This window comes from Geotrypetes seraphini, chromosome 6 (genome assembly GCF_902459505.1).
Source record: "Geotrypetes seraphini chromosome 6, aGeoSer1.1, whole genome shotgun sequence".
Lineage (NCBI taxonomy): Eukaryota > Metazoa > Chordata > Amphibia > Gymnophiona > Dermophiidae > Geotrypetes > Geotrypetes seraphini.
The window spans coordinates 59,148,858-59,176,180 of record NC_047089.1 but is presented as its reverse complement, the minus strand read 5'-3'; the positions used below and the strand labels follow the sequence as shown (position 1 = coordinate 59,176,180).

The 27,323-nt window shown below is 37.8% G+C and overlaps 2 protein-coding genes across 3 annotated transcripts in view; one reads left to right on the top strand and one right to left on the bottom strand.

The window, feature by feature from the left end:
* The window catches only part of CKAP2 (cytoskeleton associated protein 2), a 48,985-nt gene extending 45,351 nt beyond the window's left edge, over positions 1–3,634 (bottom strand). The window contains exons 1-2 of one of the 2 annotated variants that reach the window (XM_033948875.1): positions 3,485–3,625; positions 2,952–3,142 (exon numbers count right to left, since the gene is read on the bottom strand). Coding sequence is in view for 1 of the 2 variants with exons in the window: in XM_033948874.1 (XP_033804765.1) it covers positions 3,485–3,516 (32 nt within the window). In the remaining variant the exon portion in view is untranslated. Of the gene's footprint in view, positions 1–2,951; positions 3,143–3,484 lie in introns of both variants that reach the window. The other variant, XM_033948874.1, reaches the window with a different exon arrangement.
* The window catches only part of VPS36 (vacuolar protein sorting 36 homolog), a 70,510-nt gene continuing 46,294 nt past the window's right edge, over positions 3,108–27,323 (top strand). The window contains exons 1-4 of the mRNA XM_033948876.1: positions 3,108–3,847; positions 13,148–13,216; positions 16,170–16,240; positions 27,001–27,115. Of these exons, the coding sequence (XP_033804767.1) occupies positions 3,752–3,847; positions 13,148–13,216; positions 16,170–16,240; positions 27,001–27,115 (351 nt within the window). The 5' untranslated portion in view covers positions 3,108–3,751. The remainder of the gene's footprint in view (positions 3,848–13,147; positions 13,217–16,169; positions 16,241–27,000; positions 27,116–27,323) is intronic.

Genomic DNA, 27,323 nt, shown 5'->3' with positions numbered 1-27,323 from the left:
TGCTTTGTTGCTCGTTAGGATAACTATTGCATAAAAAATGAACTAAAATTACTTGCTGTTAATTTTCAAGGACCAATCATGTCAAAGAATGATGCTTATCTGGGAAGTTGTATCCTTAAGCACACAGACTTTACTAACATTGACAGACTTGCGTATGTGATATACAGTACATGTCATCTATTCTAGTGTATACTTATGAAGGGAACTGTTAAAAATATAGTAAAATTGTGGAATCTCTTCATAATTTTTTTTAACTTACCGCTTTGTTCTCGGTAAACAAACAAAATCAAACCCAACCAAAATACATTGCTTGATTCCTACTAGCTGTATATATTATCCAGCCAATTTCATGTGTTACTGAAGTAGTTTTATACTAGCCCAGTGTCTCTCAAACTGTATGCCACAGCACAATGAAGAGATTCCACAATTTTACTATATTTTTAACAGTTCCCAGTTGGGCTAGTTTTTAAGCCTAATGGTGGGAAATAAAGGGCTTGGGTGGGTGGCAGGTTTTTGGGCTATTGTTTTCTTTAATTGGGCGGGTAACGGGGTTTGTTGATTTTTTTTTCATTGGTTCTGCTGCAACAGGCCAATCACAAATGACCTTAGGAACTCTGAGGTCATCTGTGATTGGTCCATTGTGCTCCAGCTGAACCAATGATAATTCACAAGTCTCGTTGAGACCAGTCCGGTGGGAACAGCCATCCTGAGCAGTGAGGTGAACACGCACGCAGTGAGAGCATGGCTTATGCTGCTGCTGATTGGTCTGGAGATAGTCATGTGCAGGCTTAGAGCAGGACTCGGAGACACTGGAGAGAAAGCTGCAGAGCTGGTGGCAGGTTGCCAGTGAAATCAGCATCGCTTCAGAGAAATGGTAGGAGATGCTGGCTAGGGAGTGATGGGGTGATAAATGCTGGCTCAGGAGTGTGAGAAATGTTAATTGGACGGGGACAAGGATGAGAGATGCTGGGGGGGGGGGGGTACAGGGATGAGATGCTGACTGGGGGGTGTACAGGGACAAAAGAGATGCTGGGGGGGTATAAAACTGGTTGGAGGGCACAGGGATGACAGAGATACTGGCTGGGAGGGGATGAGTGAGAGATGCAGACTTGATGAGGTAAGGACTTGATGATGTTGGCTCAGGGGTGGAAGATCCAACACACCAAGAAGAACATAACAGAAAAGAGATCCTAGAAGGGGACCGAGTGTAAATAGAGAGACATTGAAGTAATACTGGGCAGAGAGGGAGAGATCTGGAGAAGAATGCTTGATGGGGAGAGAGAATTGAGACGGGGGCATAAAAGGACAGCTAGACACAGGGACGTTGCTTGAAAAGGGGTGATTCTGACAGAGGGGATGATGGAAGCAGGGGAATGGCGAGGAACACAGAGAGCTCAAGATAGAGATTGGGGGGGGGGGGGATGACAGATGCCAGACAGATGGGACAAAATGTAAAATAGGTGATCCTGGGAAGACAGTTTAAAAAAGAAAACAAAGGAAAGCAGAAAAGGGACTCTGGGACCTAAGTGAATGGACTGGGCATCCCTCCTGCCAAGTGATGTCTCAGGGAGGGATGACAGTAGGAGGAATAGGACACTCCTCCTGCCATGGACATTCAGAGGCAGGGGGGTGGCTTTGGGGGTTCCGGCAGGAGGGTCATCTTTGCAGGGGGGGGACGGGTTCCCTGCCACAACCACTAAATTGATTGCAGCAGGGAGATTCTCTTGCCACGATCAGCTCAGCAGCAACATGATGCCTGTGCCTGTGCCATAGATGCTAGTTAGAGAATCATGTTGGTTAGGTGGGCTTAGGCGGCTGTGCGCGAGGACAGATGTGATTCTATATAGGGTGCCCATGTGCAATTCTCAAAAACCACTTAAGCAGCTTCTGAACTGGGCGTCCTATACAAAACCAGCCCGTCATGTCCAGAAGTTTGAAGAGTTTTTAATTTTGGGAAGGACTTTTACATGAAGGGCTTGTTTTTAGTGTTTTTCCTGAAAGTTTTGTATTTGGGTTTTGGTCTTTTGTACATCATTATGGACTAGTGTATAAATAAACATTTTGTATTTGTATGACACATTTGTTTGATAAAATAGAGATGTTTCCAGCAGCAATTGTTTGGGCTACTCTTTGCCATGAGTTTGGCTGGAAATTTTTTTGCCATCTGGCAACCCCGACACAGAATCTCACAGAAAGGGATTGACTACCCAAGAGTTCAGGAATGATGTACAGTACCTATTGGACTAGAACAGGGGTAGGCAATTCAGGTCCTCGAGAGCCGGAGCCAGGTCAGGTTTTCAGGATATCCACAATAAATATGCATGAGATAGATTTGCATCTCAAGGAGGCAACGCATGCAAATCCATCTCATACATATTTATTGTGGATATCCCGAAAACCTGACCTGGCTCCGGCTCTCGAGGACCGGAATTGCCTATCCTTGGACTAGAAGTACCAGAAGATATTCAAAGTATGACCTTCACTTTTTCTGATCTTATTCACTGGACCTTCTTCATCTTATTTTATAAAATGTAGCTAACTCAAAGTGTACCATTTTCATACTTAACTTACCGATTATCTACTTCAAGATTATCTACTTCAAGCAGGAGCAGATGTCAGCAAATAGAAAGTAAACACTGGCTTGTTAACAATGTTTCTACACCCCTAACGAAAATTCAGGCAACAGAAAATACTGTTAAAAGCCCCATCCATCTAGAGACGAATACTGTACACGGTGAATAATTCTAAACCGTACTGTAATCCGGCTTACATAAACCCTCTGAATAAATGCAACTTCTAAACAAGCAATCAGAATGCCCGAGGAACCTATCTAAATACAAACATGTAAGATCCTTAAGCACAAAGGAACTACTATTAGTATGGGCCCGAAAATAGACCAACTGTACAAGAGCTTGATAAAAAATGATCACCTGGAAAGGCTACTACTATACCTTTAATAGCCGACTTCACGGTGAACGGCCAGTAGGCACAAGCTGTGATCTCCACTGCAGACTCTCTGCAGCTCGCACGTTACAGCCACACACTCTCCCAGTTTGACTGGATTGGTTAGGATTTAATTGAACAGGCCAATCAGGAGCTTCGAGACGTTTATCCAGAGCTGTTTAAAGTGGTGGGCTGGAGGCTGCGAGGAGGTTCGAAAGGCAGTGGTGTTAGCTGAGGGGCAGGGCGGGTGGCTGATTAAACCGTTTGAATGCAATCCCCGTTTGGAAAAAAAAGATTCAGACTAATGTTTTTGCAATGCAGAGATACAGTAATCCTACTCAAACTTCCTACTATAGATTCAAATATTTCTTGGATTTTGTCAAGAAAAATAGTGCAATTAACAGGGAATTGCATGGTGCATTCTTCCATTTAGTGTACTACTACTATTAATTATTTCTATAGCACTACCAGACGCACGCAGCGTAGAATGTAGATTACGTTTCAAATCACCAAGAGGATCTTTTTCTTTAATTAATTTTACCTTTTTCTCATGTTACCTTCCATAAGACCCATTTTATTCCTATGGACCGTGCATAATAAAAGACCCCCCCCCCCAACGTAGAGTTCTGGCTTGTGCCCAACCTCGAGAATTGTTTTTGTCTCCCTACAGTCCGGCCTACTTCCGCGCTTTGGGGGGTGGGATGGGGTGACTCGCGCAAGCGCACTGCCCATGTAGGAGTGGCGGCTTGGTGGGCTCCTCCTGTTCGCGGAAGTGTGGTCGGAGCCGGGTCCGTACTGCGATAATACAATGGATCGGTTCGTGTGGACTAGTGGCCTACTGGAGATCGGTGAGACCTTAGTGATCCAGCAGCGCGGGGTGCGGCTCTACGACGGAGAAGAGAAGGTAGGCCCCGCCCGGTGTTTCGTCCCTCTTTCCCTTCAGTATGAGCTTAAGAAAAGGGGGTGTGGATGTGCTCATCCTCAGGCTACAAAACTCCTTTACAATCCAGGGGCAGTAGAACATTTTTCTTTCTGTTGGAGGAACCAAATAAACCAATCTCCATCCTCAAGCTCTCTAGCTGTTGTCGTTGCTGTGTTGGGCAAAATATTGGTGGGGGCCATAGTCTCTGTGGTTTCACTTGTCTGTTCAACGCTCTAGGCCCTGATACACTAAATCTTTCGACCCCTTGTGCATCTATACATACAGATCTTCCGTGAGACATTCCCTTTGAGGCTTCTAGCAGTTGCCACATATCGGAGACATACTATACTGCCAAAAATGGAAACAAGATGCTAGGAATTATTAAAAAAGGGATGGTAAACAAGACTGTTATAATGCCTCTCTATTGCTCCATGGTCACCTTATCTTAAAAAAGATATAGCGAAATTAGAAAAAGTTCAAAGAGAGACCAAGATGATAAAGGGGATGGAACTCCTCTTTTATGAGGAAAGACTAAAGAGGCTAGGGCTCTTCACCTTGGAAAAGAGACAGCTGAGGGGAAATATGAATGAGGGCTCCAAAATCCTGAGTGGCATAGAATGTGTACAAGTGGATCTTTTTTTTTTTTTTTTACTCCATCAAAAACTACATAGACTAGGGTACACTCAATGAAGTTACAGGGAAATACTTTTAAAACGAGGAAATCTTTTTTCACTCTAATAATTAAGCTCTGGAATGCAATGCCAGAGGTTGTGGTAAGAACAGTTTTAAGAAAGGTTTTAAGAAAGGTTTGGACAATTTCCTGGAGGAAAAGTCCATACTCTGTTATTGAGACAGACTGGGGAAGCCACTGCTTGCCCTGGATTGGTAGCATGGAATGTTGCTACTCTTTGGGTTTTTGCAGGTACTAGTGACCTGGATTGGCCACCCCGAAGATGGGCTACTGAGCTAGATGGACCATTGGTCTGACCCAGTAAGGCTATTATTACATACCTTTCTCTAGCCTTAACTTCTAGATACCCTTCTGTTAAGAATCCTGATGTCATCTCTGGTATCAGAGAGAGAGAGAGAGAGAGAGAGAGAGAGCTTGCTCTAGTAATTGTGTGGGTGGTTCAATCCTTTTATTGTGAGGCATCTCTGTAGGATACCAAAAAGAAATGAGCTACAGAAGAAATTTCCTACCCAAAAACAGACTGGATTAAAAATAAATAGGTGGACCTCAGAGCTAAACACGCCCAACAGAACAAGATGAAACTGAAGACTGCAGAATTATTCAAACACAGATACCACACTATCAAATTAACAAAAAGATGACAAAAAAAGCATTAATAGGGGAGAAAAAAAAGACAAGTACTGCACCAAGTTGATATAAGGAGTTTTACCTATCAGGAGGAAAAGATCTCAGATATTTACCACATAGGGAACATATATGTTTTCTCCCTATATTGCTGTGGCAAGTGGGTGTCTTTCATTGATCAAAAACCTCCTTTAAGTTTTTTTAATTTTTATCATAAATATTTTTAATATAATCTTGATTTTTTATCTTTTTCAAATATTAAAGTGAAACTAACTTCATAACTAAAATAGACTATAAAGTGCAAAAAATATTACTTATCTGCTTCTTTTATGAATGTAGAAATTTCTAGGGAAAGTGCTGAGTGCATAGATGAAAGTGCTTCAATAAAGGTGCTTCGAATAAAGTGCTTTATGCCTGAATGAAAGAAATATTGCACATTAGATAAAGTGCAAATGCTTTAAGCTGCCACAAAATATCACAATAAGCTGGCTAAAAAACAGCACTTATCTCAAGAAGCTATCACGCTATGGAAGTGCATCGTGTTCAGGAAGTCACTCAGACGCCAAGAAAACTAAAGCGCCGGACATGCTGGAAAAAGCACTCGTAAAGCAACTTTCCACTATATGTTCATTTAGTTCATACTACGGGCCCCGTTTCGCCCCAAAAGGGCTTCATCAGGAAGCATACTTAAAACATAAATGAAATAAGAATTGTTAGAGAAAGATTCAAAAGTTAAAAGTCATTATAAACAATGAATATCATATAGAGTCAAGCGTACTTACTTAGTGTCTGCAAAGAATCAATTCAGTACACATCAAACCCTAAATAAAATGGCGCTTTTATCTAGAGGAATGCCTACACATGCGCATTAGAATCACTCAAAGCATGACAAAATTTAAAGTGATATTCAATGTAGTTGAAAATTAATGACTAGTATGCAGAAAAAAGAAGAAAAAGAAAAAGAAAATCACAGTTAGATATTAGATCAGGCCATCCATGATGTGATGTTAAATAAAACTTGACCATTCGACTTTAGAGTTCAAACCATATGGGTGCACACTATTCAATCTGAAAATCCATCTCGATTCACGTTGTTTGAGACGTCCAATGCGATCTCCTCCCCTAGAAAACTTGGGTTCTACATCAATTGCAAAGCAACGTAAATCATTAAAAGAATGTCTATTTGATTGACAGTGCTCAACAATCACTTCAGAACTCTTTCCCAGCTTTAGATTGGATTTGTGTTCACGCATACGAGTTCTTAAATCGCGTGACGTCATGCCAACATAAATTTTGTCACAAGGACAAATAATTAAGTAAATAATGAAGTTGGTTTTACAGTTGGTAAAATGTCTTAAAGTATATCTTTTTTGATCCTGGGGGTTCATGAAATCCTTGCATTCTTTAGTAACCTGACAAATATTACAGCTACCGCATTTGTAATGAATGAGGCATTTAGACAACTGAGTGATTCCACAGTATATAACAAAATCAAGTTAGATCCAACTAAGAGACTACAAAATACCATCAGGAAATTAACTGAACAGGGATGTAAATATGGTTATTTAACAAAAAGAGATGTTAGATTTTTGAACAAACCTCATCCTGTTACACCTACCTTATATTTTTTACCTAAAATCCATAAAGATTTACAACATCCCCCAGGTCGACCTATTATTTCCTCTAAGAATTCAGTATTGGAACCTCTCAGCAAATTTGTTGATTTTTTTCTTCAAACTGCAGTTTCACAATGTGATTCATACATCAAAGACACTGCTCATTTTTTACGAGTATTGGATAATATTCATTTACACTCTTCATGCATCATGGTTACATTGGACGTTGTTTCCTTATATACTTCTATTCCCCAGAGTGCTGCAATCCAAATTGTGAAAGATACATTGGAAAATTTGCCCAGACCTCAGTTGATCCCTTTTGAATTTCTCACCAATATCACAAGATTAGCCGTTACCGAAAACTTTTTCATGTTCAATAATGAGCTTTATTTACAAACATCTGGTGTAGCGATGGGGGCAGCGTTTGCACCTTCCATCGCTAACCTTTACATGAGCAATTTTGAAAAAGAATGGGTACAACATTCACCTTTCTCAGAAAAGATTCTGTGCTGGTATCGCTTTATTGACGATATTTTCATGCTATGGGGAGGAACCCTATCTGAATTAAATGAGTTTTATTTTTGGTTGGGCACTTGTGATACACACATTCAATTCACTTTAAAATCTTCTACAGATAATATTCAATTTTTAGATGTAGATATTTTTTTGGATTTACAATATAATTTTTCCACGAAAGTTTATTTCAAACCTACGGACCGGAACACTTTCTTGCAATTTGATAGCAGTCATTCAAGAAAACTAAAAGAAAGCCTCCCTTTCTCTCAAATGGTGAGGATCAGAAGGAATTGTTCTTCTCTGAGTGATTTTAATATTCAATCAAAAGATTTAACATCAAAACTTGAAGCAAGAGGATACCCCAAAAAAACACTCCATCAAGCTCGAAAACGTGCCAAGTATTTGAACCGTGATCATCTGCTGCAACAACTAAAAGGCGTTCCTGCTCAAGATGAAGATCAACTTACATTTATCATGAGATACTGCTCAAAAAGTAATATAGCTGCGGATATTATTAGAAACAATTGGGAGATTGTTAATCTTCATCCGTGTTTTGGAAATAGTAAATTGCGTATTGCCTTTTCAAGAAATCAAAATCTAAAAGAAATTCTTAGTTCTTCGTCGTCTCCATTCAAGATTACATCAAAAGACATTGTGGTAGTACATTACAAATGCGGTAGCTGTAATATTTGTCAGGTTACTAAAGAATGCAAGGATTTCATGAACCCCCAGGATCAAAAAAGATATACTTTAAGACATTTTACCAACTGTAAAACCAACTTCATTATTTACTTAATCATTTGTCCTTGTGACAAAATTTATGTTGGCATGACGTCACGCGATTTAAGAACTCGTATGCGTGAACACAAATCCAATCTAAAGTTGGGAAAGAGTTCTGAAGTGATTGTTGAGCACTGTCAATCAAATAGACATTCTTTTAATGATTTACGTTGCTTTGCAATTGATGTAGAACCCAAGTTTTCTAGGGGAGGAGATCGCATTGGACGTCTCAAACAACGTGAATCGAGATGGATTTTCAGATTGAATAGTGTGCACCCATATGGTTTGAACTCTAAAGTCGAATGGTCAAGTTTTATTTAACATCACATCATGGATGGCCTGATCTAATATCTAACTGTGATTTTCTTTTTCTTTTTCTTCTTTTTTCTGCATACTAGTCATTAATTTTCAACTACATTGAATATCACTTTAAATTTTGTCATGCTTTGAGTGATTCTAATGCGCATGTGTAGGCGTTCCTCTAGATAAAAGCGCCATTTTATTTAGGGTTTGATGTGTACTGAATTGATTCTTTGCAGACACTAAGTAAGTACGCTTGACTCTATATGATATTCATTGTTTATAATGACTTTTAACTTTTGAATCTTTCTCTAACAATTCTTATTTCATTTATGTTTTAAGTATGCTTCCTGATGAAGCCCTTTTGGGGCGAAACGGGGCCCGTAGTATGAACTAAATGAACATATAGTGGAAAGTTGCTTTACGAGTGCTTTTTCCAGCATGTCCGGCGCTTTAGTTTTCTTGGCGTCTGAGTGACTTCCTGAACACGCTGCACTTCCATAGCGTGATAGCTTCTTGAGATAAGTGCTGTTTTTTAGCCAGCTTATTGTGATATTTTGTGGCAGCTTAAAGCATTTGCACTTTATCTAATGTGCAATATTTCTTTCATTCAGGCATAAAGCACTTTATTCGAAGCACCTTTATTGAAGCACTTTCATCTATGCACTCAGCACTTTCCCTAGAAATTTCTACATTCATAAAAGAAGCAGATAAGTAATATTTTTTGCACTTTATAGTCTATTTTAGTTATGAAGTTAGTTTCACTTTAATATTTGAAAAAGATAAAAAATCAAGATTATATTAAAAATATTTATGATAAAAATTAAAAAAACTTAAAGGAGGTTTTTGATCAATGAAAGACACCCACTTGCCACAGCAATATAGGGAGAAAACATATATGTTCCCTATGTGGTAAATATCTGAGATCTTTTCCTCCTGATAGGTAAAACTCCTTATATCAACTTGGTGCAGTACTTGTTATATTTTTGTTGATATATATTTTTCACTATCCTGTTTTGAGAAAAAAAAGACATCAACAAATCCAAGACCACAAAATTAAAAAAAAAAATCAAAAAATCAAAACATGAAAAAATTCAAAAGGAAAGGGAAAAGGGGAACTGATCTTTTCATTCATAAAAGTACCAGCAACTGCACACTTTTACAAATGCCAGAAGTATTAATTATAAAGCAGGTTTATTAATCCCATTTTATCTCTGTATAAAGACTGTATTCCAGAGTTGATTGCTGCAGTGTCCAACAAAAGCTCTATGTTTCACAGAATCTGCTTCAAGAGTCTAGAACTGCTGGAATTCTTTTCTGGAGAATGTGATGAAAGCAGTTAGCTTATCAGGGTTTTAAAAAAATGTTTGGATACATTTTCTAAAAGAGAAGTCCATAAGCCATTATTAAGATGGCTTAGGGAAATCCATTACTTTATTCATAGGATAAGCAGCATAAAATCTATTTTTCTCCTTGAGATCTTGCCAGATACTTGTGATATGGGTTGCCACTGTTGGAAACAGGATAACTGGCCTTGATGAACCTTTGGTCAGACCTAGTATGGATACTCATATTATGTTGTTCTTGATTTTATTCCCTCAGATAGAGAGATTTAGAGTTTGATTTCTCTGAGAATATCAGGACTAGAATCTAGTTTATAGATACAGTAGGGACTAGGATTGGTTGAGCTTATGCAATATGAAAATCTCTGGTCACTTTATTGGTCATCATAAATATTTTAGGTGCATTGGCATACATGACTCTAAACTCCACAAAAAATAAAGATTTTTTCAAATTGTGCTTACTTAGGAGCAAAGGGCGGTGGATACCTGAAATGCCCTCCCAGTGGATGTGAAGGAGATTTTAAAAAAGTGATAGAATTCAAAAAGGCATAGGATAAAGATAGAGGATGGAAGCCAAGCATTGGGGTAACTGCATGGAGTGATGTGTCATTTCAAAAATGACTTTTTTGTGCTTCTGAGAAAGCTTGCACAAAATTGACATAACTAAATGGAGGTATGGGGGAAGGAGACCTGCAAAGAGCAGCAGTTTCAGCCCAAATTAACAGAGGTGTTAGCACTCCCAATATTGAGCAATCTCCTTGCCTGAATCCGAGAAGTAATTTCCACTGGGTTTAGCACCTCCATTCATTTTGAAAAATTGGCTCCTATGCTTGTTGAAGGTATGTGGGGAGGGAGTAACGTGAACAGAGCAGCATTTTCTGCCATAGACTAGACTAGATGGGCTATTTTTCTTTATCTGCCACCATTTGCTTTGTTAGTGATAGTAATACTGGAAACATAATACTTCATTAAGTTGTAGAAAATCCAGAAAATAATTTTGTTATGACATGATTATTCCATATGTGATTTCACTTACATGATTCTTCCAGCAGAGGTCATTCAGTGACAAAAGTTAAAGTAGAAGCAGTCTATAGAGAGCTTAGCAGTTCTTACATTCTTATACTTTTCATTAGGGTGGAGTTCTTAAGTACATGCCTAGATTATAAAATAGTGCTCAAAATATTGTGAACATCACTTTCCTTATCAAGTAGCTCAAAGTTAAAATTGGATTAGGAGTAAAATATTCTAGATACTATTATAATTTTGCAAAAAACTAATTAAAACGTTCTTATGATATCAATTTTATTATTTTTTTGTGTTCCATTGGTGCATGTTTGGTACTTTTTTGAGCTTTGATAACTGCTCAAAGGCAGTCTAGAATTGACAAGGCCAGTCTCTTTAATAGTTCATTATCAATGTTGTGGTTACAGTTGTATGATAGTTTGGCTTGGCCTTCAGATCAACTGAATTAGTGAATGTCTGTTCCCAAATCTTTTCTTTTCAGCAAAAAAACTCACAAGCTTTCAGTGGGGTTGAGGTCAGTTGATTGATGTGGCCAGTTGGGTGTGTATCAACTCTGTTGTCTGATGCAGTCTCACCATTTTTGACCTGCAGTAGGGGGCACAATTCTGCTCCATAGAAGGGACACATGTTCAGCCAACTCCAGAAGCCAAAAATTCCTCCCCATAACATTACCAATATAGTACTTGACAATTGGGGCTCCTTTTACGAAGGTGTGATAGCGTTTTTAGCGCACGCACCGGATTAGTGCGCGCTAGCTGAAAAACTACCGCCTGCTCAAGAGGAGGCAGTAGCAGCTAGCACGTGCGGCATTTTAGTGCACGCTATTCTGCGCATTAAGGCCCTAACGCGCCTTCGTAAAAGGAGCCCTTGGTGTCACAAAGTTGTAGTCATCGCATGCAGCTTCAAAAATCATTACAAATTGAAATTTGTGCTTCATCAGTGAAAAACTTAACAGGTCACCAAAAATTGGAATCTTTTTCTTTGCAAGTTTTTTGCAAAGTTCAATCAAAGGCTCCAATGTTGCTGAGTTGAGCAACTGAAGAAATTAACCCCCTCTTTGAACTGTGCTAGCTCCAACTTCTAAACCAGTTTGGTGCAGTTCTTCTTTGCTGTTCATAGTTCATCCACTAGGTCCAGCTATCTTGATAGCTCAAAGCTGACATGGTGTTGCTTTTGTCTTATCACCCATAGTTCGGCCTACCTGAGGATACTGATCCTGTTTCACAGTGTTTTTAAAACACAAAATATAAAGAAATAACAAAAAAATGTTCTTATGGACATTAGAAAAAAAGGATACAAAATTTACAGTCCTTCCCCTCCCGAATAAATAAGTTTGCTTGCTGTCATAATTGTTGAAATACATAGCTCCAACAGAAATATTTATTTATTTTTAAAAATTATATACTGTCTATATCTAGACAGTTTTCATATAAAACATACGTAGCATAAAATCAACATTACAAAAAGCTGAGTCTTCATAGCCTTTCTTACCACTTCGCTGCATTTTCAATAGTTTTTTAAATTTCAGTCTGTCAGCACAAGGGCGTAATTGCCCTATCAATGTGTTCCATATTTTAACACCTGCCACACATATTGCGCTTTAGTTGATGTTTCAAGTAGCTTGTTTTTTTATGAATGCAGTGCTCTTCCAGGACAATATAACATCAGCAATTGCTTAAAATATGGGGCTCCTTTTACGAAGCTGGGTTAGCGGTTTAATGCGCGTAATAGCGCGTGCTAAACTGCCGGCCACACTAACGCCAGCATTGAGCTGGCATTAGTTCCAGCTGCGTAGCATGGATTTAGTGCGCGCTAAAAAGCTGCGAACTAAATCCATAAACTGCTTTAATAATTCTTCTCATCTTTTTTAAGTAATTTAACATTCTTTGGATTTCCTTCAGTTAGAGGTTGTGTTTTTAAGAAATATCAAGGCAGATTTCTGTCTTATCAGGCAGTGATTTTGGGAACATGAACTGCGTGATCTTTTATCAATTTCAATATATTATCATTTTAGAAGAGTGCTTAAAACTATTTGTTTACAAAATTTTTAGATGTTTAGAGATTGTGATATTGACTAGTCCTTTTACTAAGGTGCGGTAGCCGTTTCAGCGCACGCTAAATGTCAAGGCGTGCTAACGCGCCCATAGGATATAATGTACATGCTCGCACGCCTTAACATTTAGTGTGCGCTAAAACGGCTACCGCAACTTAGTAAAAGGATCCGTAAATGTATTGTATATATTTGGGAATTTTATTATTGTAATTCACTGTGCTTGTATAGTTTCTTCTTACTATTGTTACCTGCAACGAACCGTAAGGTTTTGCAGGCTAGAAATAAAATTTTATGTAATGTGAGTGGAAAATAATGCCTCTTTTTTTGCTCATCTAGGCAAAGCTTGACACTGGGATTCTGCTTCTTAGTACACACCGACTGATTTGGAGGGATCAGAAGAATCATGTAAGTACTTACCAAGGCCTAGATGCACTAAAGTCAGTGATTGTCTAACAATTGTTACTAAACCAGTTTTGACTGGCTTAGTGGCAAATGCATTTGTCGACCTGATGCAGAAAACGACTCACTGCGTGGTTTTCTGCATGATCACTCATTCTCTGATCCGGCCATGCAAATAAGGTTATTAATATTGAAATGCCATCTAAACTAGCCAAGCAATTGATGTTCTAACATCGCTTTGCGATGCACAAAATACCTGAACACTTTTAGCGATCTGAAAAAAGCAACTGGTCAAGACCAGTTGCTAATGTGACTTACCGATAGTTCAGCCCTGAAATTAATATAATATTTATAATCAGCATGGCCTCCCCCCCAGTGAAAATCGGCAGGAGAGATGCCCACTCCCTCCTGCCATGGCAACTCCCCCACCCCCACCCCCCCCCCGCACATGAGAGAAAATTGGTAGGAGGGTTGCCCACACCTTCCTGCCAACGGAGGCCTCACCCTGCACAAACAAAAAATGGCAGTAGGGATGCCCACTCCCTCCTGCCAACGGGGGAGGGGCCTTAGGTGTCTAAGCCAGTCAGGCCTTAGGCTCCTCACTTTGTATCCCAGGATACAGAGGGAGGAGCCTAAAGTCTGATTGGGAGGGGCCTTAGGTATCTGAGACAATCAGGGCCTTAGGCCCCTCCCTGTGCATCACACAATGCACTGGGAAGGCCCGCCATTTTGGACTGGTGCACCTCAAAGCAGGAGGGACCGAGCATCTTTCCTGCTTTCAACTTATCACAAAGGTATGGGAGGGAGAGAATCGGAGGAGCATCCAGTGACAGGAGGAAGTGGGCATCCCTCCTGCCTTTTAGAGGGGGTGAAGGAGGAGGGTAGGGGATGGTTTGGAGGAGTGCCTGGCATGGGGGGACTTCCGTTGGCAGGAGGGAGTGGGCATCCCTCCTGCCATTTTTTGTTTGAGCAGGGGGGGTCGCTATGGCAGGAGAGAATGGGCATCCCTCTTGCCGATTTTCGCTGCCATGGAGGGGGGGGGTCTTCTAGTGCCAGTTCATAGGGGAGTCTTTGGGGAAGGCCATTATCGGCTGGAGGGGGAGGGCAGCATAGCATCTGTACCATTAAAGAAAAAAGCCCCAACAGCTGAGGGGCTTCACCTGCCACTCAGCTGTTAGAGCTTCCCCAAACCGGCTCTGCGCATGTGTCAGTCACTCTGAGCAAGGAGGTTTGTTGATGCATCAACCGCTGTTCCAGAGTCAGCCAAAAAATTCACCAACAGTGATTCACAAAGTTTTAATGACTGTGTTTTGTTCATCTAGCCCCAAGTTCCTTAATGTTTTTGTCCTTAGCTAGAAGTGTAAATTGGCTTTGGTACGCTATAAAATAAAACCTCCTGGATTTTGGGTGGTGCATCTGGGAAGCTGACACCTTTTTGAGAAGTGTGGAAACATCAGTTCACTGGGGCCCCAATGCACAAAAGGTTTCCTTACAAGTAAGACTGGTTTTAACTAGTCTTATTTGCAAAGAAACTCTCCTGCCGATGCACAAAATGGTTCTTAATGGCTGCTACCGATCATTGGTAACAGACAATAAGAATCCTATGCTAATGCATTACAAGGAGCATTACATTTCCCTGCTGTGCATTTAGAATATTAATGAGCTCCTTGTAATACATTAGCATAGCATTCTTGGTGGCAGCCATGAAGAACCCTTTTGTGCATCATATTCCCTGTCTCCAAGGTATATGTATTTAAATTTTCAAGTCTCTTCTCATAGTGTACATCTAATTGTGAGGGAACAGCAGTGGGATTTGAACTAGAGGTCTGCACGGGAACGGGGATCACGGGAATCCTGCGGGAATCCCCCCCTAACCCACGGGGACTCCTACGGGGACCCCCCTCTGGCCCACGGGACTCTCATGGGGACCCCCCTCTAGCCAACGAGACTCCCACGGGGATGGAAGGCTTTGGAAGCTGGGTTCGTCCATATAATATAATGGACACGTCAGCCTTAGTAAAAAAGGGGGTTTATAAGTTAATTACCTGAACAGAAAACAAAAAAAGGGTTCCACCAAAGAGATTCCACAAGGAAAACAGCAGCTCAAACACAAAAAAACCTGTGGAATTGATGATCCTGTCAGAAGTAATTGCTGCTTTTTATAGGGACGGGCGGGGATGGAGGTAATTCCTTGCGGGGATGGGTGGGGATGGAGAGGATCCTGGCGGGGATGGGTGGGATTTCTGTCCCCGTGCAACTCTCTAATTTGAACTGTGCTTCCCTTGTCAGTTTGCTGCTCTAACCATTAAGCCACTCTTCCACTCTAGTATACAACAAAACTCCGTGTTTTAAATGGTATTTCATATTTTATAGTGTTTGTGTATTTTTGTGAGGCCAAACAATTTACTCCTGCTCCTTTTTGGCTTCTAAATCAACTAGAACTGGAAGGATGACTGAAACCAAATGCACAGTTCAGTTTTGGCCAGAACCAAAACTGAAAATATGCCCCCTGCCCTATTACCATTTCAAGACCTCCCCCCTCCATGCCATTCTCTCATCCCTGAGAGAAAACTTGGTCTGCTCACTAGCTCCACATGCCCTTCTCCTCCCCGTCTCCTGTAGGCCTTCCACAGGCCTAACTTTTAAAGACCCTGTTGGTCTAGTGACTTCTTCAGGGCAGGAGCATCTGGTGGCTTCATATTCAAAATGAAAACTGTGACTTCCAAGGCAGCCTTATGAGAATGCCACAAGAGGTTGCAGCTGCCATTTTGGAACTGGGAGTACATAAGCTGTTGGCTTACAACTATGATCACTAACTACCAACAACAGCTATAAATTATTGTCAACTGCTGTCTTTTGTTGAAGAATAGTATAGTAAGTTCATTAATAAACATAAAGCATGTTTTTTTCAGTCACTTATGTTTGGTTTTTTTCCCCCTGTATTTTGTTATCTATGTAGGAATGTTGTATTGGCATCCCACTTTCTCAGATTGTATTCATTGAAGAGCAGGCAGGGGGGATAGGAAAAAGGTAAGAATATATCTAGTCAGCTCTCTTATTTATTTTTAATTCCATCCCTGTTGATGCTGGTCTACCAAACCTTCCTCCTATACTATCATGTAATGCTCATTCGCAACCCTAGCTAACATTTTCTCATTGAATTCTAGAGAGCATTATTAAGAACATAAGAATTGCCATACTGGTACAGACCAAAGATCTGTCAAGCCCAGTATCCTGTTTCCAACAGTGGCCAACCTAGGTCCCAAGTACCTAGCAAGATCCCAAGTAGTAAAACAGATTTTATGCTGCTTATCCTAGGAATAAGTAGTTGATTTCCCCAGGCCATTTCAGTAATGGCCTATGGACTTCTCTTTTAGGAAATTATTCAAACCTTTTTTAATCCTTGCTAAACTAACTGATTTCACCACATTCTCCGGCAACGAATTCCAGAGTTTAATTACATGTGTGAAGAAATATTTGTTCCGCGTTGTTTTAAATCTACTATTTAGTAGCTTCGTCACATGCCCCCTAATCCTAGTATTTTTGGAAAGAGAAAAACAAGTGATTCACATCTACTCTTTCCACTCCGCTCAGTATTTTATAGACGTCTATTATATCACCCCTGAATCATCTCTTCTCCAAACTGAAGAACCATATTGCTGTATTAGATAACTGCAAGCTTGCTCCATTTTTGTATGTCAAGAGTACATCCCCAATATCGAGACCACTAATTTGATTTAAAAGAACCTGATTGAAGTAGCCAAGAGATTCAACAAGATTGTGAGGGACTTTTGTCCTTTTCTTGCTTCTAACTGTAGGCCATTTAGTAAGACCACTAGGGCAGCCTCTGTCCCTTGGCCAGCCTGAAAGTTGGACTGAGATGTAAAGAATGAGTGCTGTGCAATGAAACTAGTAGTACAGACCTGATTGGCTATGGCCCTTATCTGCCATCATCTTCTATGTTTCTATGTAAATGCTAGTAATTTAAAAGCTGTGTTTTCTGTTTCCATCATAGTTTTGTCTTAAGGTGGCCAAACAGGTTGAAAAGGTGACGGCGAAAGCTAGAAGGATGCTAGGGTGCAAAGGAAGAGGTATAGCCAGTAGGAAAAAGGAGGTATTGATGCCCCTGTATAAGACTCTGGTGAGACCTCATTTAAAATATTGTGTACAATTCTGGAGACCACACCTTCAAAAAGATATAAAAAGGATGGAGTTGGTCCAGAGGAAGGCTACTAAAATGGTGCATGGTCTTCATCATAAGGCGTATGGGGACAGACTTAAAGATCTCAATCTGTATACTTTGGAGGAAAGGCGGGAGAGGGGAGATATGATAGAGACATTTAAATACCTATGTGCTATAAATACACATGAGGTAAGTCTTTCTTTTTTTTTTTTTCCCAATTATTTTTATTTTCAAATTTTTACATAAAGTGTACATAATATTTAAAATACAATTGATAATTGCATAGTATCACTTTTATATCTAATACATTATATATCTAAATTTGATTTTCCCCCTTACCCTCCCCCCACCCTTTTATTACTTTAATATAATATTTCAAATTTTACAGAAAGTATACAACATATTAGAATAGAATTGATAAATATTCAATAACATTTTTATATCTAATACAATATGTTCTAATTAAATTTTATCCCTTCTCCCTCCCCCCACCCTTCTATTAGTTTTCATTCATATATTACATTTTGTATAATATATTATAATATATTATGTATAAATTATTTTCCTTACCCCCCCTCTATGTGTGTCATGAAAAAAAAAAAAGATAAAAAAAAATCCCTATAAGAAGAAAAGAAGAAGAAATTTTTATTATTTATTCATTACAGTATTTTGTCAATGGCCCCCATATTTTTATAAATTTAGTATATGTCCCCTTTTGTATTGCTATTGTTCTTTCCATTTTAAATAAATGACATATCGTATTCCACCAAAATGTATAATTTAGGTTGTTGTAATTTTTCCAGTTGTTAGTTATATGTTGAATGGCAACCCCTGTCATAATTAATAAAAGCTTGTTATTTTCTGTTGAAATTTGACTTTTTTTTCTCATCATTGTTCCAAATAAAATTGTATCATATGATATTGCAATATGATTTTCCATCAATTTATTAATTTGTGGCCAAATTGAATTCCAAAAGATTTTAATATAGGGACAATGATATAATAAATGATCTAATGTCCCTGGTTCCAGATTACAGTGCCAGCATTTATTAGACTTAGAGCTGTCTAATTTTTGCAAACGTGTAGGGGTCCAAAAAGCTCTATGTAATAAAAAGAACCAGGTTTGTCTCATAGATGCTGACACTGTACATCCCATTCTCCAAGACCAAATTAGTGGCCATTGAGATGCATTAATCTGATGTCCAATCTCAATGCTCCAAATGTCTCTTAGACCATTTTTTGGTTTTTTATTCAAATATCCAGATATTAATTTATACCACAAAGCGGCTTGATGTCCTAGGAAGTCTGCTTTAAAACATAAGAACTTTAAACTATATTGATTGTTTAATGTTTTCCATTCAGGGAACCCAACCTGAATGGCCTGCTTCAATTGCAACCATTTAAAACTTTGTGTTTTATTAAGACCAAATCTATGTTGCAATTGTGTAAAATCCAGCAGTTTACCTTCTGAAATAACATCGTCTAAAGATCTAATGCCTGCAATAATCCAGTTCTTCCAAAGGATTTGAGCTCCGCCAATTTTGATCTTGGAGTTTATCCATATGGATTGATTAGTTGATTTGTATATTGGGATGAGTGTTAATTTATCAATAAATCTCAACGTTTTCCAAGTATCCATTATTATTTTATTTTCTCTATATCTTCTGGGTATATTAATACTTGGCATATGAACTAAATTTAGGGGAAACATAAGGCGCCATTCCAAATATAACCAATCTGGTGCATTATCTATAAGTTCTGGGAGGATCCAATACATACCCTGACGTAGAATATAGGCTTGATGGTACCTATAGAAATTTGGAAAATTTACCCCTCCCTCCTTAATTGATTTTTGTAAGGTTACTAAAGCTATTCTAGGTGTTTTACCAAGCCAAAGAAATTTTGTTAAAATTCTATTAAGCTTTTTATAAAAGGACCCCTGAAAATAAATAGGTATCATACTCATTTGGTAGCAAACTACAGGCAACATCATCATTTTAATAGTTTGAATTCTTCCCCACCAAGAAATATGTAATGGGTTCCATTGCTCACATAACTCCGTAACTTTTTTTAATACATATTTTTCATTTTCTTTTACAGTATCTTCAATTGTTTTTTTAACTTGAATGCCTAGATATTTAAATCCTTCTTCTTTCCATATGAATGGAAAAGTATCAAATAATCCTTTTACACAATGAACATTCAAGGGTATAATTTCAGATTTATTCCAATTAATTTTATAACCTGAAAATTTGCCAAACTTATCAATTAATTCCAATAAAGAAGATAAGGTAGACTCTGGATTTTTCAAATAAAGCAAAATATCATCAGCATAAGCCGAAATTTTATATTCCATATCTGAATATGGAATACCTTGTATCTCTCTCGTTTGCTGTATTGCTAACAATAAGGGTTCTAATACAACATCAAATAACAAAGGAGATAAAGGACAACCTTGTCTAACTCCCCTCTGCAATTGAAAACCATCAGATATCTTATTATTAATATTTAATCTTGCAATCGGGAAGCTATACAATGTTTTTACCATTTGTATAAATCCAGAACCTATTCCAAACCATTCTAAAGCCTGATACATAAAATTCCATTCTACCCTATCAAAAGCTTTTTCAGCATCTAATGAAACTGTAAAAGCCGGTTCATCCATTTTTTTTGACAAATTTAGCATGTGAAATAATAGTCTAGAGTTATTGGAGGAATGTCTTTTAGCAACGAAACCTGTTTGATGCATATCTATAATATGTGGGAGAGCTTTAGCTAATCTCAAAGCCAAAATTTTCGCCAAAAGTTTATTATCAACATTTATCAAAGATATAGGCCTGTAGTCTGAAACCAAAGTAGGATCTTTATTTGGCTTAGGCAAAACAATTATTATTGATTCAGCCATAGTACCTTTTATATTACCTTTTATAAGTTGTGTCTGATATAATTTTAATAAATGTGGGGAAAGGATACTTTGAAATGTTTTATAAAATTCTACTGTGTAACCATCACCACCTGGAGCGGATCCAACTCTAAGAGATCTCAATGCTGTTTCTAATTCTTTTAATGATATAGGTTCTTCTAAACTTCGTTTTATATGATCAGGAATTTTAGGTCCATTAATTAAATCTAAAAAATTTTTTCCATCTTTTTGTTTCTCCAAATGAGGTTCGGAAGAATACAGGTCCTTATAAAATTTTAAAAATTGTTTTAATATTATATTTGTTTGATTTGTTATTATACCATTATCATCTTTTATTCCATTAATATTAGTTCTCCTTTTTTTTGCCTTAAGATAATTTGCCAATAATTTCCCCGCCTTATTAGAATTTCCATAATACACTGTTTGCTTGGAAAACAAATCTTTTCTTATCATTTTTGAAGTTAATTCATTATATTTACCTTTTGTTTTCAAAAGAGCTTGTAAAACTTCATGTTCCCATTTATTTACCAATTTAGCTTCTAATATTTTTATTTCTTTTTCTAATTCTATATATTGTTTTTTAATCTGTTTCCTAATAAAAGCTGAATATGATATAATATTACCCCTCATAGTTGCTTTAAATGCATCCCATACATTCTCTATAGATGTATCTTCCACTAAATTTATTTGAAAAAAATCATTAATTTGTGTTTTAAAATTTTCCAAAAATTTGTCATCCACAAGCAATGCATTATCAAATCTCCAAAGAGGTCTATTATTTTCTAATTGATCTAATTGTAATTCTATCCATACTCCCGCATGATCCGAAATAATAATAGGATCAATGGAGGCTTTAGTCACCTGTTGCACTTTATTTGTTGAAACAAAAATATAATCTATTCTTGAAAATGATTTATGAACCTGTGAACAAAATGAATATTCCTGATCATTAAAATGAAGAATACGCCATATATCTTTCAAATCACATGACTGAATTAAATTATCTAGACCTAATGATTTAATATTTTTACCTGGTTTTTTATCCAATAATGGATCCATTACAGCATTAAAATCTCCAGCCACCACTAAATTAGAGGCAGCCAGTGGTAATAACATATTCTGTAGCTTTTTGAAAAATTCTGATTGATTCGAATTAGGGGCATATATATTGAATAACGTCAGGGTATCATTTCCCATACCTATATCAATATGTATCCATCTTCCATGTGGATCTGAACTTTTTACCTTTATCTTGGCCATACATTTTTTATTTATAAGAATTGCAACCCCTGCTTTTTTACCCACTGCTGGAGCAAAAAAACATTCCTTTATCCATCCACCTGATAATTTCTGTGATTCCTTCATATTAAGATGTGTCTCTTGCAGACAGTAAATATCCGCATTTTGTTTTTTTAAAAATGTTAATACTTTTTTTCTTTTAATTACATGATTCAGGCCATTGACATTAATAGAATATATTTTAAAAGACATTATACATTTTATTACTTTTCATTATATTTTTCTTCCTCTCCTCTTTCATATTTAATATCCAAAAAATTTTCTTCACGACACACATATTTGACCCTAATGTATCTAATCCCTTATTTATTTTTCCCTTAATCATTCTAGTAAATATTCTCCTTATCCCTCCCTTTCCCACCCAATACATTGGCTGCTTAAGGATACACATTGGAACTGTAACCCGAATATTCTCCCCACTCCAGGCAATCAATATTCAATATTCAAACAAATTTCCCTTCTATCTCTATATATTGATCTTTTATATCTTTAATCATTTTTCCATAACATTTCATTAATGTATCATTATCCATTTAACAATATTTTAATTTATATTTCCTTAGTATTGTGATTCTAACATAAATTATTTTAAACATATATGTAGTGTATTATTTAATAATTTCCTTATATCTTGTTCTTTCTTTCTTATAATTTTTATTGTCTTTTCTTTATATCGTTTTCCTCCTTTTCTTCAGATATTTCAATATGTTATATTATTATAATTCTTCATAGAGTCATCAAAATCATCTTAATGTTTTATGTTAAAATATCATAGGTTCTGGTTTAGAGAGAAAATCTTTTAGTTTTTCAGGATCCTCAAAATATAAGGATTTGTCTCCAGATGATACTCTCATTTTCGCCGGGTAATATAGACCATATTTAAATCCTTTTTCTTTTAGTAGAGGTCTCATGTCTAATAGTCTCTTTCTTTTATTTGCTGTGTTTTTGGCAAAGTCTGGTAAAAACCATATTCTGGATCCTTTATAGTTTAGATTTTTATCTTTTTTTGCAGCATTTAATATATCTAATGCTTGTTGGTATCTAAGCATTTTGAAAATTATTGGTCTTGGTCTGCCTTTGTTTTCTAAATTTTTGATTGGGATTCTATGCGCCCTTTCTATTTCAATTGGTTGTTTCAAGTCTAATTGTAATATTTTTGGAATTAAATTTTCAAGGAAAAGGATAGTATTTTTTCCTTCTAAATTTTCTTGTATTCCAAAAAGTTTAATGTTTTTCCTTCTTCCTCTATTCTCATAATCCTCCAGTTGATCTTTTAATTTATTTAATTCCAGGCTGTCGTTTTTACATCTTTTTGATTCACATTCTATAGCTTCCATTTTTGATTCTAGTTCAGTTGTTCTTTTGTTATTAACTTCCATTTGTCTATGAATATTTAAAATTTCTTCTTTCATTTCCGACATATTAGTTATAGTTTCCTTAAGCATTTGTTTGATTTGTCTTAGTTCTTCCATAACTTCTGTTTTGCTTAATATGTCTGGTTCTTCAATAGGAAGTGGTATCTTGCTTGGTGTTATTTGGTCTTGTTTCTGTCTTTTTGCAGATGTACCAGCCTCATTTTTGTTTTGTCTGGTGCTTGCCATGTTGTTGTTTTCTTTTTCTTGGTTGTTCTTATTTCTTATATTTAGTCTCTTAGGTTTAGGTTTGGTATTCTTAGGTTTTTAATCCCTTTTCTTCCAGGATTTGGTTCTGTCTTTTGAAATAGAAAATTTTCTTTTTAAGACCTTCTTTTCTTCTTTTCTTTTCCTCAGTATCTGTCACAATCTTGAATACTCTTTTTTTTTAGTGTATTTATCTCTTTAATATTGGCAAGAGGGTTATTTTTGATATTTTTCTACTTTTTACTTATGTCAGTTTGAAACTTTTTTACTTTTCTCACTTTCTTCGGGTAAATCAATGTTAAACCTTCTCAATCTTTAAATATATTCAAATTTTCTATTACAGTGTTCTTTAGAGTAATTGTCAGTTATTTGTTTCCAGTTCTATTGCTGTATGAAAAAAATCCTTTTATATGGTTTTTTTCCTTTAAGTCCTTTCACTGTCTCAATGAAGGAGGGGAATATTCAGTCCAACAACCTTTCCTTCCCTTAGATCTCTCTCAGATTAGTCGATTCTTTTCATAGATTTAATTCACTATCTCTGACATTCACTCTCACTTAATGAGACATCGTTTCAGCGCTGAGCAAAAAATTTTTGGTATTCCTTTCTTTTAGCTCTCCTCTCACAAGCCCAATCGCAGCCCCGACCGAGGAGAGCAACACTTCATCGAGTTATTTTCCCTTATTTTGACAAATTTGAAGCAACTGTCTTCTGTTTATTCACAGCGTCTCTCAACTGCCTCGATGTCTTGCTGCTTCAGTTTTTTAAAAAAAAGTTCCGTTAATCTTTTTCTCTGTCTCCTCTCTCACAAGCCCAATCGCAGCTTTGTCAGAGGAAAGTAATATTCAATTCAGTATTTTTATTTATTTTAATAAGCTGATATTTATTTGTTTTCAGCGCTTCGGCACTTAATTACTGAGAGAAAATGCCGGTATTCCTCTCTCTCAGTTTTCTTTATTCAATCCCCTTTTCATCAAAGGATAATCTATTTTTTCCTTCTTATGGTTTCAGTTATATCTGGTCGAATTACAAACTTCCTTCACATTTTCCCAATCAAACTTATTGGTCACTCACATACACCTCGCGGTCTCAGCGCTGCATTCAAGTTTCATGAAACCGCCGAAAATACAAACGGCTCTCTGCCTTCCCGACTCCTGTCAGCACATACCTCACTTCAACTGCAGGAAATTAGGATTTTATCTTGTATCATTTGTTCAGCTTTTTTAATATATATTTTCTATGTAGTTATCTTGAAGGAAAAAAATTTTTTTTATATTTCATTGCCTGGATGGTGAGGAGCTTCACGATCACACCTCCATCCGTGCTCGCGTTAAGCCACGCCCCCCCATGAGGTAAGTCTTTCAGTTGAAAGGAAACTTTAGAGTGAGAGGGCATAGAATGAGGTTAAGAGGTGATAGGCTTAGGAGAAATCTAAGGAAATACCTTTTTACAGAAAGGGTGGTAGATACTTGGAGCATCTTGGAAGAGGTGGTGGAGACAGAGACTGTGTCTGAATTCAAGAAAGCCTGGGATAGGCACAAGGGATCTCTTAGAGAGAAGAAGAGATAATGGTTACTGCGGATGGGCAGACTGGATGGACCATTTGGCCTTTATCTGCCACCATGTTTCTATGTTAGAGCGAAGGGGCAATATTTTTCCAACTAGTTCAGCTGAAAACTATTGCTGTTGGAGGCATTGGTAGCCATTATTCTTGTACTGTCAGATAATATGTAGCATAGAGATAAAAGCAGAACAGACCGTAACTGAGACTGTTTTGTTTGTATGTGGCAAGAGTGGTGTAGTTTGATAGCAGTACAGTACTCCCCTGAAATTCACGGGGGTTACGTTCCAGGAGTATCCGCAAATTTTGGAAAACCGCAAATATTGGATGCTGGGATCGGAGGCAGGAGAGGACACTTTGCTGCTTTTTTTTTGGATCTTGCCAGAGGTACTCCTAACAACAACCTCTTGCTCCTGCAGCCCTCTCACTCTCTTTCTTCACTCCCCGCATTGTTTTAGCAGATGGGGCAGTTTGAATTGGTGCAGTAGGATCGGGGGGAGAGGGGGCAGAGGATGCACACAGTGGGGGGTCCCGGGTCGCGGAATAGGAGGACGGAAAAAACCCGCAAATGACTGGGGCCACAAACTCGGAACCACGAGTTCGCGAGGGAGTACTGTACTTAGGTTAGGTTCCATAGACTCTTCTGAAACTCCTGGGTTCAGCCCCACCTGGATATTCTACGCAAATGCTGCATTATAATATTTGCAAGGGGTATTGGATACTTTCTTTTTGTTGCCATATTTTAAAAATATGTGTTCTGGGTCTTGAACATATTGGTTTTGTTGGAGGGAGACTGTTGCCCACAGCATCTTCCAGACTCAGTCTATGCTGTACTGGGAATCTGGTCTTATGGCCTTCCCGGGAGCTCACTATTCATGACTGCTGCACTAGGTCACATCAGCACCATCTGCTGGAACCAGAGAAATAATTCCTCCTCCTGATTTGAGGGAAAAGGCCAATTTTTAGGTGATAATTGAGCCATTGGGTTATTTTTCCTATGGTTGTTGGGGTTGCTGCTTTGATCAGGTAAGGCAGGCTGGTGTTGAGGCTTCAGTATGCTTTGGAGTATTTTAGGAAGCCGTTTTGTATCTTTGAATGTAATCTCTTCATAGTCATTCCAAAGTATCACATTATCATATTATATGGATTGCATTGGTTATCTGGTGAGTAGGGGATTCAATTTAAAATGTTGGCCTTAATTTTAAAATATTACTGTCAGATGGCCCAGGGCCACATGACAAATGTATTTATTCCATGTATGTTTAAATGTGCCTTGTGATCATCTTAACAATATTTGTTGTGTCTTCAATACGCGCTGTATAATTTGTCTTGTTACTAAACAGGCAATATTTGGCTGCAGTGGGATTCAATGCCTTTGCACTTGTGTATGGCAACATAACTTGTTCTCACTGTATTAAAATGTAGATGTTTCAACAGACCTTTTACTTTTGAGAAGCCTGTTTTATGTAGTATTTTGTTTATTTTATTTGATTGAGTTGCTATAATATTTGTTTATGCTATGCCTTTATATTTTTAGATGTTGGTTAATTTTTTGTTCCATGTCTTAAATTCCTAGTGTTTTAATGATAGGTGCATGTCTACAACAAGCGATTAACCCAGCATGGCTGGAGGAGTTGTTGTACAGTGAGAGATTAGAGAAACTGCGCCTCTTCTCTCTTGAAAAGAGGAGACTGAGAGGAGACATGATTGAAATGTTCAAGATAATGAAGGGAATAGACTTTGTAGATAAAGACAGATTGTTCACCCTCTCCAAGGTAGAGAGAACGAGAGGGCACTCTCTAAAGTTAAAAGGGGATAGATTCCGGATAAACGTAAGGAAGTTCTTTTTCACCTAGAGAGTGGTGGAAAACTGGAACGCTCTTCCGGAGGCTGTCGTAGGGGAAAACACCCTCCAGGGATTCAAGACAAAGTTCCTGCTGAACTGGAACGTACGAAGGTAGAGCTGGTCTTTGACCTAGGGGCCACCGCGAGAGCGGACTGCTGAGCACGATGGACCACTGGTCTGACCCAGCAGCGGCAATTCTTATGTTTTTATGATACATAAACAAGGGAGATCAGTGCTTTCTTGGAGCTCACTGCCTGAGGAAGAAAGTGAGATTATAGGAGAAGTGTGTTGAGTTTTATTAAGAGTTCAGTATAAGTATTTCTGTGTAAATTTGTAAAATGTTTTCCTTCCTTCTCTTTAGTGCCAAGATAGTGGTTCATCTTCATTCCCCATCCCCAGGCAAGGAGCCTGGCCCCTACCAGGTCAGCAGATACCCGTACATCAAACTGTCCTTCAGAGAACATGGCCAGATTGAGGTAAACTTATTTACAAATGAGTGATTGTGGCTCTTGTGTGCTTTCTTCATAGGTTATTGGGGCCTGTGTTCTCACAAAAATAGATCATATTTGGATAGTATAGAAGGTATTTTATAAAACAAGGGACAATTCTATAACAGAGCACCTTCCATTAGGCAATCATTCTTTAAAGAAAGTAGATGCTTGCTTTCCTTTAATAGAGTATTAG